The 15977-nt window shown below is 39.7% G+C and overlaps 1 protein-coding gene across 2 annotated transcripts; it reads right to left on the bottom strand.

Annotated features, from left to right (window-relative positions):
- Positions 1–2398: 2398 nt before the first annotated feature.
- On the bottom strand, positions 2399–15898 carry ccdc77 (coiled-coil domain containing 77). Of its 2 annotated transcripts, none has more exons than XM_088339387.1 (12): positions 15793–15898; positions 15053–15100; positions 13653–13755; positions 12424–12566; positions 11558–11654; positions 11284–11368; positions 8661–8752; positions 8439–8587; positions 4469–4709; positions 4267–4392; positions 2805–2957; positions 2399–2696 (listed from the first exon to the last, which is right to left on the bottom strand). In XM_088339387.1, the coding sequence occupies exons 2-12, from the start codon at positions 15085–15087 to the stop codon at positions 2550–2552; spliced, it is 1371 nt and encodes a 456-aa protein (XP_088195513.1). In that variant the 5' UTR covers positions 15088–15100; positions 15793–15898; the 3' UTR covers positions 2399–2549. The 2 variants fall into 2 exon arrangements, with proteins under 2 accessions (XP_088195513.1, XP_088195512.1); XM_088339386.1 differs by having other exon boundaries at positions 15766–15847.
- Between the last annotated feature and the right edge of the window lie 79 nt (positions 15899–15977).

Raw genomic sequence — 15977 nt, 5'->3', positions numbered from 1 at the left:
AGGTGCACTAGTAATTCCAAATGGCAAGCGTTTGAAGCTGTACCAACCAAATGGAGTTATAAAGGTTGTGAGCTTGATGCTGTCTGGATGCAGTGGAATTTGCCAAAACCCGCTGGCTGCATCGAGTGATGAAAAAACAGTTGCTCCACTTAGCTTGGCTGTTATCTCATCCACAGTAGGTAGGATGTATCGCTCCCTTTTGACAGATTCATTCAGTCTTTTGAGATCAACACATATGCGAGCTTTGTCTGTGTTCTTCTTTGAGAAAGGGACCATAGGTGCACACCACTCAGTAGGTTGTGTCACGGGCTCAATGATGCCATTACTCTCCATTCTCTTTAGCTCTTCTTTTACCTTCTGGAGCATCGGGAGTGGTACCTGGCGTGCAGTATGTACAGCATACGGCTGGGCATTGTCTTTAAGCTGTATTCTCACTGGCTCTGTTTTCAATGTCCCATAGTCTGCGTGTTGCTGAATGTTCAAACTGATTTCGTCTATTCTCCTCACAAGATTCATTTTCACTGACATTGAGCGACTTAAGAGATTATTAGTGATCCCCTCTACTACATAAGCTGTTAGTGGATATGATTTTCCTTTGTAGGTTACTGTGGCCTGGAACCTCCCTAGACAATTTAGCTCTCCACCTGGGCCGTCCAGTGGAATGTCTGGTGGCTCCAACACACTTTCTGGAGTGTATGCGTTGTACGTCGCCTCGCTGACTACATTCATATCTGCCCCTGTGTCGATTTTGAATGTTATTGGCTTTTTATTTAGCCGGAGCTCAACTGACCACTGTTCTTTTACATTTTTCACATGTGACACAGCACCCAGGAAGTATGCTGACTGCTCGGGTTGTCCTGACTGTTCTGCCCGCTCACTAATCTCATTCACTTGCTTTTTATTCCTGCACATTCTAGCCCAGTGCCCGGCTTTGTGACAGATATGGCAGGTAGATTTCTTAGCAGGGCAGTTTTCATCTTTGTTATGCTGTGTTTTTCCACATTTAAGACATTTTCTCACATTTCCCCATTTTCTGTCTTTCTCCCCACCTTGTGGTTTAGACTTTGGGTATCTGTAGCTCTGCCTTGTAACTTCATGCACCGTCCCTACTGCTTCTCCTTGCATGTTGACGTGCGCAGTAATCTCTTCCGCCTGTCGAACTACTTGCACAGTCTGAGTCAATGTCAGGCCTTCCATCAACTGAAGCTTACGCGACACTTCCTTGTCCAATATTCTAATAACTATCCGGTCTCGGATGTTTTCCTCACGGCTCGTGCCGAAATCACAATGTTCTGATAGTTCATATAAAGCCCTTATGAAGCTTTCTGCCCTCTCCCCAGGCTTCTGGAAACGCTGATGAAAACACGCGCGTTCGTGGATGATATTCCTCCGCGGAACGAAGTAATCATCAAACTTCTTCAGCACAACGTCATAATTATCCTCTTCACCGTCATTAGCAAAAACAAAAGACTTGAACACATTCTCCGCCTCGCTTCCCATTGCGTATATCAAGCAGCTTACTTGAACTTGTCCATCGTCTTTGTTTAGTTTCGTAGCGATTCTGTAGCGCTCGAAACGCTGCCTCCAGTCCGGCCATTCTGACGGTTTCTCGAAAGCAAAGTTCGATGGAGGATTAAACTTGGCCATTATGACTTGTCTCCTTATCTGGATCCTTTCAGACTTCTGACACCATGTAAAAGATGGATGGAGTCCTCTTTAAACCCAACATGAACTTGTTTATTTACAGAACACGATATAGCGTCTTTGCTAGTTTACAACATGTCTCCAGATCCCACGCGGTCTTCCTGTGTGTCCCGTAATAACGCGTCTGCCGCGCAGGCACAATCAATTACCGTACATGACAGAGGGAGAGTAAGGCTTGCTTCCACGGTCCAATGGCTGGAGGACAAAAGGAGCGAGCGGTCGGAAGTGGCCCTTCCGTGTCTGGCGAGGAGGATCGGAGACAGGCGGGAATAGCAAGTCGTTGGTCGGGACTGGAGATCAAAAGCGGTGTTGAGTTCGTAAGCGAGGTCGGTAGCAGGAGGCAGGCAGGTAACGGGGCGAAACAGGTCAGGTAACAGACAGGCAGAATGGGGCGTAGTCAGGTCCGGAAACAGGTTGGCAACAAAGATCAGGCAGAAAAAAAGGAACGGAGTCGGACGAAAAGGCTTACTAAGCTGAAGGCAACAGTTCATATAACGATCTGACGGCTTCCAAGAGGAAGCCGGGGGTTTAAAAAGAGAGTGTCCACAAATGAGCTGTCCGGGCTGTTGGCGCCAACTATGACGCTGCAGCTGCGCTTAATCGGCAAGCATGACAAAATTAGAATACAAAAGGGACGATTTATCTAATATTTCATGGGTAATGTGTCAATGGGGGTGAGTGTATTATTCCCGTGTTTTGCATTAAAATAGCAATTAAATTTATTGGAATAAAAAAAATATTTATTGGCACAAAAAACTGTAAACGCTAACTGTACAAATCAGAAATGACCTTGGAAAGGTTTATGAAGCTTTTGAAAGCATCTATGCAACAGTCAATGCGATTCCTCAGCAAAATCGTAGCTCATTTTCCAGTCCATATATTTTTGCCTTTAATGTCATGAGATCGCTCTGCACCTTCTTCGTCCTCGTATTGCTCTCCCGGACTTCTTGCAAAATAGCTAAGTCCTGGTTGGGCCCAACAGCAAGCGTCACCTGGAAACACATATGCATGCATATGTTTGAAAACATACGGACATCTCAACTTACAAAATCCTTTCACGTGTCATTTTCATGTGTTGTGTGACTCCTCTGCCATTTCACCTGTGCTACTTGTTTTTCTACGTCTTTGAGTTTTTGTCGTAGTTGCCGGAGGTCTGTCTTAAAGCCCTCCACCTCCAAGGTCCTCCTCTTCTCCAGCGTTTCGTAACGCTGCGTCATCAATTTAAGACGTTGTGCTGCTTTTCCCGAACGCTCCTGCGTACACAAACCACAAAAAAATTTGGGGGGCGGGTTTTATGTGAGTGTCTACAACTCGTTTGAACCTTTCAAGTTAAATTGTCACTGTTTGTAATTTGATTCAGTTCATCATCGTGCATGACTAATATGTTGTCATTCTATAACAGGAATGGGCCGACTACTAGTTATAGGAATTCAGGCCCCTCTAATAAGAGAACCAACTTTTTCGGCTTGGCTTACTAATTACATATGACCCTGGTGATTAAGGGATCTGTGACCCCTGAACAGACCAAATGGTGCAGAAACAGGGCAGAAAAATGTGTAAAAGAGCTGAGGCAGAGTCTGGTTTCATGTTCAAGACAATATTGTGCAGTATTTTCATCAGCCTCCTAGTTTGATTTGATGCCATTTCCTGTTTTGTATTTCTCTTTGATTTATTCAAAGCAGTATGACAAATGACACAACCATATTATTTCGTAGCTGCCACTTGAGTTTGTTTATGTTTGTGTTGTGTGTGGTGCATTGGTTCAGAAGTAAAGCTGCATTTACTCAACCGTTATATAAATAAATAAATAAATTGTTAATGCATTCAATGCCAAACATGAAAATCCATCCATCCATCCATTATCTGCACCGCTTATCCTCAGTAGGGTCGCAGGGGGGCTGGAGCCTATCCTAGCTATCTTCGGGCAGTTGGCAGGGGACACCCTGAACTGGTTGCCAGCCAGTCGCAGGGCACACAGGGACAATTTGCTCGCTCATTCACACCTAAGTTCAATTTGAACTGGCCAATTTACCTGACAGGCATGTTTTTGGAATGTGGGAGGAAACCGGAGTGCACGGAGGAAACCCACGCAAGCACGGGGAGAACATGCAAACTCCACCCAGGAGGTTCGATCTCATGACCTCAGAACTGTGCCGTGCTGCCCAACATAAAAATCATGTTTTTTCCTTGTCTTCGAATAAATGTGTTGTGCGTAGAAAAGATCCCTTATCATCTGTGATTATAGTGTGTATGATAAGCTGTAAATGTGGGCTGAATGATAAAGCATAGCAGTGAAAAAAGCATAATATTCAGCTGACATTATTTTACTGACCCAGGCACCCTGAGAACATAAGAGCCTGGATCCAGCCCTCGAACCGAAATGACTTTGATACAGCCATCTTGGGCCGGATGAAGATACCTGTTAACGGCTACATTGATGCCTTGTCATCTCAACGTGAAAAGGTAATAGGAAAAGTTTGTAAGAATACGAACAAAACAATGAAGATAATCTGATCTTTACTTTTAAAGTAAACAACCACGAGAGCCAATAAGGAACTGTACCTTAAATATTTGCCTGCCAACTTCCCCTTGCTCCTTTGCTTGGGCCAATTCTGATTCCAGAGCAACACACTGCTCCCGATACATTTCTGCCATACGTTGGGCTTGCTTTATTTCTTCCTGCATTGCCTGAAAAGAAAAGAAAAAAAAACACTTTCGTTTGAAAACAGGTTTACCTTAAAGCATGCTGAACACAGAGACTCACCTTTACTTGTTCTTTATGTTGGTGCCTGATGTCTGGCTTGGTTGCATTGCCTTGTGGCCGTGTTCTGCCCAACTCCACACCGGTAGAAATGCTTTTTTTGGAATGTTCATTGCGTGTGCTCAGATCTCCGAGAAGTTGGTCTTTTTCCAACATCCATTTCTTCTCCTGAGTCTTTGTTTCATATTTTAGCTTTAAAAAGTCTTTGGTACTTTCGTAAAGAAGGTTTTGGGTTCGCTGTAGCCTGTGATGTTACACAAGAACAAGCTCACACAGTCATTTAGAGGCCAAACATAAAGGTACCATAAATTCTGGACTACAGAGCACACTCGTTTTAAAGCCTGCATGCTCAAATTTAAGGACAAAAAGTCACATCTTAAGTCGGGCGCACATTCGGCACCAACTGCGTTGGCACCTTTGGCTGCAGAACGCCAACATCGCACTCTTGACGGTGCTCAACCTGCATCCAATCAACACTCCCAACATCAGGCAATCTTTGATAACAAAAAGGCCCAACTCTCTTTTTCTCAATCCCATCTTACTATCCTGCAGGGGAACCGTGACCCTGTGGCAATTAAGGTTACAGAACTAGGGGCTCCAACAATAAGGTTGAAGTGTGACGTCCTTCTGCTACAAAAAAACAAGTTGGGCCTGTACCAGGCCAGTCTAAGAAAGGCTGACAAATGGTCCCATCACCCTCCCAGGGATTACCAGAGTGGTTTTCGAGATGCACTGCCCAAAACGGCTTAAGCGGAGTGACTCAAATAGCAATTTATCTACATGGGTTAAAAAAAAAAAATTTGCGCAAAAAACAAGCCCTATATTTTTAGATGACAGCGCCAGGGAAACTGAACTGTGGAGAATAATCCCATGTTGCAACACAGATGTGTTTTGTCTTAGTCATTGGTGTTTGCCGTGGTAATGGAGAAAATTGCATTTGCTTCTCACTGTTCCTCGAGGATTAAAGGAAACTTCTGCAAGCGGACATTGACGCCGATGATACAGAAAGAAAAGTGTAGCATTTTTGACAGATATATGGCACTGCTTTTCAATTCGGATATATAAATTGAGGACTTGATTAACGGTTGAAAAAGTTGAAGTACCGTGAAATATCTGATTGAATAAATTACTGTTACACCTCCTGCCTTGCTCCTGTTATGTATTATATGAATAATGCTGGCAAAACATAGACCAATTTCTCGCAAAGGGGGTCATAAATGCTTCGAGATGTCATGCAGTGTTTTGTATTTAAAGCAGTGGTGGGCCGTCACGGGCTGCGAGGCTTTACAGCTGGCCTAGAAAATATCTAAATCATAATGTTAATAATATTCTAGCCATCAATACTTTTTAAATATTTCCAAGTTGTCTGTCAGCTTCCTTTCATTGCATTTCCCCAGGTTGTGCTGTTTCCAGATGTGTGCTTTCATATTTAGGCATTTAACTGATCGCATTTCAGCCGTTACTTTTTGCCACGGTCTACCCAGCAGCCTTCACAATCAGCTATGCAGGTCCTGAGGTATAAAACAAGTGACGATAAAGCTGTTGGTTCAGCAATCAGATTTAGAGTTGGCGAGCCTTGGGAAACATCACCGGTTTGAGAATTTATGATTGGCTTGAAGGCAGTGACAGATGGATCACAAGGGAAAAAAAATCCTAATGTCCACTGCTTCTGTCAAGCGGACTTTTCCCAGCCCTAATTCGAATAAAAACTTGTGCAAGAAGGACAGGCTTAACTGTCAGCATTAGCTTTGATGGCGATAGAAAATAACTTCTTGATGGAACTGAATCGGACATAGAATCTTCACAACAGAGTAATTGAAATCTTGAAGAAAGAAAGGTGGATGGATTTTGTGCACAAACAAAAAGGATTTTTGGTGAATAAAATGTGGCCATATTACTAAATAATATTGAAATTTAGCTTCAGACACTAAACCACGTTGTGAAACAGTTTAAAAGTGCAAAGTTCCTGTTCCTAAGTGCAATACCCCGGTTTTTGAAAGCAATATCCCGGTTCAGTGCACTATTCCGGTTATGTACCATTTTTCATAGTCGACGCTCTTGACCTGATTCTAAAACAGTTGTCCAGAAGAAGTATGTTATTTGCAGGAGAAGTATTTTATTGCAGAATAAGTCATTTTTTAAAAAATTGTTATACTGTTCAGTGTTCATTTTACCTCTGAAAAGTGATGGGTCCCGGGGACTCGCATGCTCAAAAATCTATGGGTCTCAACAGAGATCTATGGGTCCCTAAAATTTGGTGTTATCGAGGTTGAAATTGTAAATCGGCAACAAATATACAATATAAATCTATATATTCATTCAGTTTTAATCATCAAATTATGAATTAATTTTCTGCATCAAATCATTGTTGGTAATATACCGATTAAAGAGATAACCACAAACCTGTCTTTTTTTATTTTCTCCTTTTATACTTCCTTTTTTCTCTTAACTTCTTTATACAACATAATTCGTAATATCAATCATCAAAGCAAGTGAGCCGTTTGAGAGCCGGCTCTTTTTAATGAGTTGGGACGAAAAAGCCGGTCCTCTAAAAAAAGACGGACTTCCTTTCACTACACAACTCGAACTCGTTTGACTTGATTGATTTGCCGTTTGGTGATAGTCGGTGTATACCTGATGGTACCCATCATTGACAAATTTGCGTTTTTCCGTACAGATTTTCTTGTACGTCGTGAACGTCTTAAAATGCATAATAAACGTACTTTGTACGGCAAAAACGTACAGGTTGACAGGTGATGAATTTCTCCGCCATTTTTTGTGTCGGAATTATTGCCGTCGTTATCACTTTCTGCATTATGTTTCGACTTTTTACTGACACTGAAGAAATTATCAATTTTGTGTTGATTTTCACCTAATACTAACTTTTTTTCGGAGGCATACTTAACCTTCGCTCGACGACAAGCACCACATCAATGACGTAATCTCAAAGCAACGAGATCTCGTTAGCCATGATCGGCGTGCAGACGAAAACTCGAACCGCGAGACCAAAACAACAATGGCGGATCTGCCTGACGAAAAGTTTGGAGTGCGGTAAATCTTTGTTAAAAAAAAGTAATCGGGTAATAATTACAATTTTGTGTCAAAAAAGTTGATTTGAGACGATGCGTCCCCAGCAAAAATTATGCGTCAAGGACGTGGGCAAACGAGAAAACTGCTGGTAAATGTTTTGTTACATTGTACTGTTTACCTTATTTCCATGATTTTGTGCAAATCAAAGATTTTTCAATTGTCGTGTCGACTTGTTAGAGTTTTAGGTGGAATATCCCAGTTTAAGTGCAATATCTGGTTTGGGTTTAGTTTTTATTTCGGATGTGAATACATTATATCACTTTATATTTTTCTATTTATGAGCATTAGCTCAGGAGGTAGAGCGCTCGTCTTGGGATCAAGCGATCGCAGGTTTGAATCCCAGCTCCTCCGTGTTACATGTCAAAGTGTCCTTGGGTAAGACAGTTAACCCCTAATGCCCCCAATAAGCAGGCTAGCGCGTTGCATGGCTGCACGGCCGCTATTGGTGTGTGAGGGTGTGTGAATGGGTAAATGTGAAGCACATTGTAAAGCGCTTTGGGAAGTCTTCATTGACTTGAAAAGTGTTATATAAATGCAGATCATTTCATTTCATGAGTCTTTATATTGTTTTTTTTTTGCCAACTGGAGTGCAACCGTAATCTTTTTGTAGCAATACAATGATAATAAAAGTGAGTCTGATTCTGATTTTTATGAGGTAATAAGTGATGCTTTTTTTATATGTGGATTGATTCAGACGTGGCATTACTGAAGGGCTAGGTGTGAAATGCACTGCCTGCCACTGATTTAGAGCGTATGCGTTGTGCAAAAGTGCAGAACGCTGTTTTCCCCGGTGCTGCCACAAAAAACAAAAACAAAAAAGTGTGGCAAATGTAGCGGCTTGTAGTCTGGAATTTCTACTATGTAGACCATGATTGAGCCTTACTTTTCTGTCAAACTCGTGATATGGCACTCAAATCTTTGCCTTTCAGCCTGTGCCTCCTCCTTTTTCATCTTTCTGTCTTCCTCCAGCGATTCAATCTGCTCTCTGGCCAGTCTGGTTTGTTCTTCCATCTGGGCCTGCAGAGCTTCAACCTTGGACCACATAATGGATACAAAAGCTTTACTCATGTAACCTCTGAGGAAGAGCAGAAGACATGGTCCTTACCTGAAGTAATAAAGTATGATTATCTGTCTTGAATTTTTCCAAACTATCGCCAGTTCCCAAATCTGCTAATTTGGCTTTCTTGACGGCTTCTCCTAGGAAGAAGCGTTATAAAAACAATAACAACAGAAAAACAATTATCGACAAAAAGAGAGCAAAATAACAGAGTTCTACCAACAAAAGCCGAATCTGTTAACAGAGCGGACAAATATTGCAAATGGTATTTCAAAATGGATCAAGAGAAATTTCAGGTTTCTAAAACAAACGAAAAAAACTCCCAGTAGCTTGCAAGAGTGCCATTTAGAGTTAAAAGTTCTTCTTTGACAATGTTATCAAAAAAACAAACAAAAAACCCCCATGCAAACAACAAAGCAGCAAGCATTAGAGACATTGTGTATTATTTATGTATCCAAGTGGTAAAAAAAAAAACATTCATTAAAAAGAACATTGCTTTGAATAATAAGCTAAAATACAAGAACTATCATAGCTACTATTTTTATAATAATCATAGGTCAATAAATTTGTTATTTATTTTACGCAACGTGAGGCTCACCTAGAGTGAGCTGACCTGAATGTCTGCCATTTAGCTACTTTGTGCATCTCCCAAAACCAAGGGAAAGGCTGGCCAAAAAAATGAGAAGACAAATCATGCGATTTGGTCACTATGAGTCTCCGTAGCGTGTAACCTTTTTTGCGCTTAGTAGCACTTTTTTGGTTGCATTACACCATACAGCGGCATCTAGTGGTCACATATTTACATATTTTACAAACTTGGGTACGAATACGACTGTTTAAAATTTGTAACAATCAATGGTATTTGTGGTTACAATGTGTGATGGGCGCATGTATTATTTTTGTAGTATTTATGTAGTATGTATGATGCAGCAGGGGTAAACCAGTTAAAACCTGTCGAGCCCTGCAGTTGAACAGAAAAGTGTGTTGTGTCACCCTGACCCCAGTGACATGGCCGCTTTCTTGTGTCCCGTTTCATCTGGAGGGACCAAAGCATGACCAACTTGGGTGCCGAGGTGCCTAACTTGTTTGGGTGTTTGGGCATTTGGGTTGGCCATGGCCCAAAAATGTTTGTGTGTTTTCTTGCTACCTTTTCCCTTTTTTATTTTCTTTGTTTTTGTATGTGTTTGTATTGCTGTCGGTCACCCCTCTCGAGGGATATGGCCAGGGTAGATGATAGAATTAATATCGTATTTTTATAACATTCCTGTAGAAGTGTTTTGCAATATTAGTGAGATATTAGTGAGGACCCTGTTTTCAAGCACTAAATCTGAGATATAGTTTTGTAGTATTTGTGGTGTATTTATGTAGTACTATTTTTGTAGAGGACACACAAAGGCAAAAAGGAGAAAAAGATGACAATGGCAATTTTTGTCTAAACATGTCCTCGAAATGAACTAGCCTTTTTGTTTAACCCAAGAGCAACATCTAGATCAGGGGTTGGCAACCTATGACACGCGTGCCAACAGTGGCATGCGAGGGGTGAACCAGTGGCACGCAAGCGCACGGCAAAATAATAATGATTTTTTTTAAAATGCGCGTTTTTACCTGAATTTTCGACATTTTCAGTTGCGCGCCGTATTTACGGTAGTGCCCCTTCTCCTCTGCTTTGTGTGTGTTTGCGCGGCGCCTCGCAGAGGAGAGATCTGTGTTTTAACCCAGCCAACGAAACACACACGCGCGATGAATGAACGAATCATGACGGCTCCTCAAGCGAAAACATCTCGTTCTTTCCAGCCAACGTGGACAGACGAATGGGGCTTTGTGCAAAAAAATGACCGTGCTGTTTGTGCATTATGCCTCGAGCGATGTACTTCGCACAGCAAGTGTTAAACGTCGTTACGAGACGAAACATGAACATGAATTAAAGGATTAGTCTGACAAGACGGAGACATTAAAACATGCTGCGTCCAGGTACGGCCAACAAAAACAGACCCTGAAAACCTTTGTCACTGCTAAAAACACCACCACTGAAGCAAGTTATGACATTGCTCACTGCGTAGCAAAGCACAGAAAACCATTTACTGAATATTTTCAAGAAGCGTGTGTGCGTGCGTGCCTCCTACTTTGCTGCTGTTTTAAGTTTTTATATTTTCTGCAACACGATATAATTGATGACTGGTATGGTAGCTGTCCATATCAATTGTTTATGATTGTAGTTCATTCTGAAGAATGGTTGATTCTGGTTAATTCTTGTGGTAAAAAGTTGAAGTCATGGAAGGCTACAGGCCATTCCACTTCTTTTTCACATTCTATTTTTAGTTGATTGGTGAAAAAATAGGGGAAGATAAATTGGTAAGTTATACGATTTCAATGTATATCCATGTTGTGTATGTGTGTAAAATTACAGCTCTGTTGGATATAAAACACACTATAAAAACACACTGGCACACTGATTTACAAGGAAATTTGAAAGTGGCACTCCACACCAATAAGGTTGCTGACCCTTGATCTAGATAAAATTAACATTGTTTTTATTTGTCTTCAATATTCGTAGTTTCATAGAAAATGCGTATTTTGTAATTTAAAAATATGGCGTACTAAACTCGGGTATATTTGTAGTATTTGGTAGCTCTGTATTAGTATGAGATGAAAAAAAATTTTTTTTACAGACCTTTACTAGTCACCGTTGGTTTAAAACTTGCTGGCCTGAGACTGAGACTTTCCCCCAATGCCTTGTTCTTTTGTTTAATCGCCACCTAGGTATTATATTTGACATAAGTAACAGTAGTATTCCAATTTGTAATAAATATTTGACAAATAAGACAGTCACAACATAGCAAATGTCAAGTGCAGCAATATCAATAGAGCAGTTGTTGTGACCAATTACAAAAATATTTGTATTCTATCAAATACACTTTCATTCATTTCCAAATGAAGAAGTGTACCTTGTGGGGGGGCTCCCGCAAGAAATACGTCGTGTCTCCATCATCAGTACTGACCAAGGAGAGGAGGTGTTGAATTTTCTTCCGGTCTTCCAGCTCTCTGTGCAACAGGAAGCAAAGGCAAGGACTTATTGAAGCAAGGGTCATCATTCTTTTTGAAAATAAGAGCTACTTTTTGTTACTAGTTTGCCCAAAAACCTAGCAGTTTGATAATAATTTCTTGGATAACATGTTATTACTATGTTATTATAATTATGTTGTTACAAGGTTGTAATTATTAGAGGTTGAAATAGGCCCAGTCAACATATAAACATCATCCCAGTTAGATATTATATTTTCCATCCCAATGACTCTTGATATATTTTCAGAAATAGTACGCTGAACACTAGGGTGGTCGATAGGGGGCTACCTGGTGCCCACAAGCACGACGTTGGAGAGCCCTGCTTTAGAGTTTAGCATAAACTGGGAGAGAATAATGATAGTATAACACCCGTTTCGGTCCCACAGTCAATCAAGGACTATCTAACATACAGTGATCCCTTGCTGTATTGCGGTTTTGCTACTTTGTAAATTTTATCTTGCATTGTGTTTTGCATTCTGGTTGGCCAAACAGTCAGCCCAACACATCTCTGCCTGTGTGGCAATTACCATGCGGTCTGAGTTGTAAACATTGTTAAAACAGCTTGGCAAAACTACATTACATACGCGCAATTCTTTTCCCATTTCAAGTTTCGCTAAAAGCCATACAGTACTGGTGTTTAAAAACACAAAAAGCTCAATTTTAAATTAAAAGAATGTTAAACATCGATTTGAGAAGAACCATAATAACACATTTTAATAATGGATTTTTCGTGTGCATTTAATCCCACCTTATCTTTAGTCTGTCATTTTCTGCATGGAGTCGAAGAGACTGTTCTCTTTCTTGGTAGAGGTACACCTGCATGTCACTCAGCGCGTTCTGCAGCTCTGCAATCTCTCCTTCGCGTTGCCGCAAGTCACCCAAAAGCTTACGCTGCCATGAGATATTAAAAATATAGATATTAGAACTTGATTTGGGAAGTTAGGTATCCAAGCACATGTGTCAAATTCATGATCGTTTAAATGTGTCTGCCACATCATTTTGTGCGCCTCACGAGAACTTAAATCGCCTGAGTGTCTAAAAATAAATGTATCAAGAGTGCTTTGCTTAAAAATTAATTTTCCCACAATGCTTGCCGACAGCTGAGCATCAACATACATGCCACTATGGCCATATCAATGCCAATGAGTGGAAGAGAGAAATAAATGATCCTAAAAAAGATTTTGTATTATAGTAATACTTCTTCATATGAAACAATCTGTTCCCGGATTGTGCTCGTATCTAGAATTTCTCGTACCTCGAGCGAATTTTCCTAACACAAAATAACTGAAAACTATTTCGTTTGTTCCCAGCCTCCCAAAAGCGTCCAAGTTAACCCTAAATAGCTATAAAACACATCTTCCTGATCACGAGGAACATATTCAAATAATAATTGAACATAAACACAAAAATAAGCTAAATATGATGACAAGAAAATAACTTTAAAGCTAGTCTCTTGTGGTAATGTCTGGAAACTCTTGTAACTTAGATTTTCTTTCATATGCCAGGCACAAATTTTTCTTCTAAATTTCTCTTAGCTTGTATATAATAATAATAATAATAATTTCCTTTGTATTGTCATTCTTTGTAACAATGTACACAGAACGAAATGTCGATACACCTGACCCGTTGTAGCGAGTCGATGCAGCCGCAGCCAGAGGGCGCCGCCATTATACCAATTAGGTATGTCTCGGTCGAGGCGCGAACCAGCGACCTCCCAGTCGTATCACTGTATTTAATTCATACCATATTATATATGTGTCGTGACATTTTTTCAGCGCAAATGTAATGTTTGTGACCAGATTAATACATTCAGAGTTGCTTTACATGAATGAGTAGTCACATTTATTTGACATACCGATTGCATTTAGTTACCTTTGTATTCTTAATCAGGCCCTTTGAGAACAGCCAAGACGTTGATGTGACCATTGGTAAAAATGAGTTTGACATCCCTACCCTAAAGAATGAGAATCAGCTCACCTGATCCTCTACAATGCTTTTGTACTTCTCCAACATCTTCAAGAGCTGCCCGTGCTCTCCATCAAACTGGGCAATCTTCTCCTTGTAACATTCCAAAAGCTCCCTGGAGGAACAAAGGTGTGCTCATTGATGGTTTTAAACACGTATGTAATCCACCGACTCAAAAAGATTAGCTATATATTATTATAATATGGTTCACCAAGCCAAAACAGGGAAATGTAAAGAAGCATTTTTCAACCACTGTGCCAGGGCACACTAGTAGGCCATAAGACTTTGTAGAGTGTACCAGAGGAAAATGCCCATTATTTTTTGCAAAAAGCATGACAATTGTCAGTATCTTTGCTTTCTTACAGTGCCCAGTTGGGTAACTTACATTCACCTATTATCTGCTCATATTATAGTTCTTGGAAATAAGTTTGACAATGTATTTAGTTTGATGAAGTTATCAAGATTACACTGCAAAAATAATAAAACATATCAAATAAAGGAAAAATCTTGCATATAATTTTGCAAGTTTTAAAAATGGTTTTGTTCAACTGCCAGATAGTTTTCGCTAATTTTAATTTTAGTTATTTCTTTAAAAAAAAACAAGATACAATAAACAGTTAACCTAAAAAAAAACAGGTTGAAAATATAGCAAAAGTCCAAAATTAACGGATAATCATTAACCAAAATGAAAACCCTGCATTACGTCCTGAGCCCCAGTGACCACCATTGATATAAATAACCTTATATTGTCAATTTTGAGAACATAATGATACGCTTTAAAAATAAAACATAAACATGGGTTCGTACACCTTTTCATGGCCAAACGCAAGCACTTTTTAAGGACTTTTAAAGCCAATTTTCTTATTTCTCCAGTACCATTACACGAAGAAATCCCAGGTGGATCATCATTATATTCTAATAACTATTGATTAATTGTTGTTTTCACTATCAATGCTGATCTCAGCAACACTAACAATGTATTTTAACAATGTATTTAAGGTGGATGCAATACAAAGGAAGAAAATTCGGAGTTTTTATTTTTCTGCATTTAATGCATAGCCTCTTGAGTCAGACTGCAGAGAAACCTGGCAAAAACTTCAAGCATTTACAAGCACTTCACCCAAAAGAACTTTTCAAACCTGAAAAAACATCATTAAGATTCAAGCTTTTTCAATTATTTCAAGCACCTGTCCAAACCCAGATAAATAAATGAAGCTGGTGCCACAAATTAATATTTACATTTTTTGACAGATGATGTGCCCCGAGATTTACAAAAAAAGTGGGCCTTGGGTAAAAAATGTTGGGAAATACTGGTGTAAAGGATATATTCACATCTTATGCCTACTGTTGTATTGTGCAGTCCTTACAACGAATGAATGGATAGATTAAAAATAAAAAAATTCAAATATTACCTGTGTGCCACTGAGGGTTTGTGGGGGGATCCCATTCTGAGGAGAAAACTGAAAGAATAATATGAAAAAAATAATGTAATATGCTGAATAGCAATCAAACAATAGCTAAATATTAATTTGTTACAAATTGCATAAGCAGACTACTTTTGTATGAATACATGTGTATGGGTTTTAATTTTATTTATTTATTGGGAAATATGTCTTGACCGGCATAGCGAAGAAACAAGCACTAAATAAGATACATAAAAGCATATATGTATAATAAAATGTGAGATGGATATAACCCATTGACTTGCCCGAAAATTCCTACATGCATATTACTCAATTTTTTGTGGCATCATAAGTGCCACAATACATATTTGTTTTGCTTTTCGATTTTATTTGTGAAATGAAAGTCGAATTTTGCAATGAACCCTAACACTGAATTTGGGGGCGGAGACGACAATGTACTATAAACTGGGCGCCAGAGGAAGCGGGACGTTTGAAATGTTCGATTCTGCTAAAATGCATTAGAATGCAATTTCAAATGATTAACAGTACGCATTATTTGTATGCCACATATGTTCATTTTACATACATGGTGTACTATACTGTATTAACTAAGACACGATGCTGTTACTCTATTTACTGCAGAGTGGTAATGATCATATAAAACAAATACTTGTTCAAGACAATAATTATAACGCATAAAAAGCAAATTTTTAAATACATACCAAAACGTTACACAAAACTTGGCATACCCTAATGTTTTTGTTGTCGGATCGTTACGATCGTAGCAGTTTGAAACCCGGAAGTTTACGCGTTCCTCATTGCGTCGTCATTTCCGGCAACGGAGCACAATATGGGTGTTGCTGCCCTCTATTGGTAAGCACGCACACACTTTTACCAAATAAATGTAAGTGATCCGTCGATTTTTTTGATTCTT

Source organism: Urocampus carinirostris, chromosome 7 (genome assembly GCF_059441175.1).
Source record: "Urocampus carinirostris isolate Australia breed hairy pipefish chromosome 7, RoL_Ucar_1.0, whole genome shotgun sequence".
Lineage (NCBI taxonomy): Eukaryota > Metazoa > Chordata > Actinopteri > Syngnathiformes > Syngnathidae > Urocampus > Urocampus carinirostris.
This window is presented reverse-complemented; position numbering and strand designations above follow the sequence as displayed.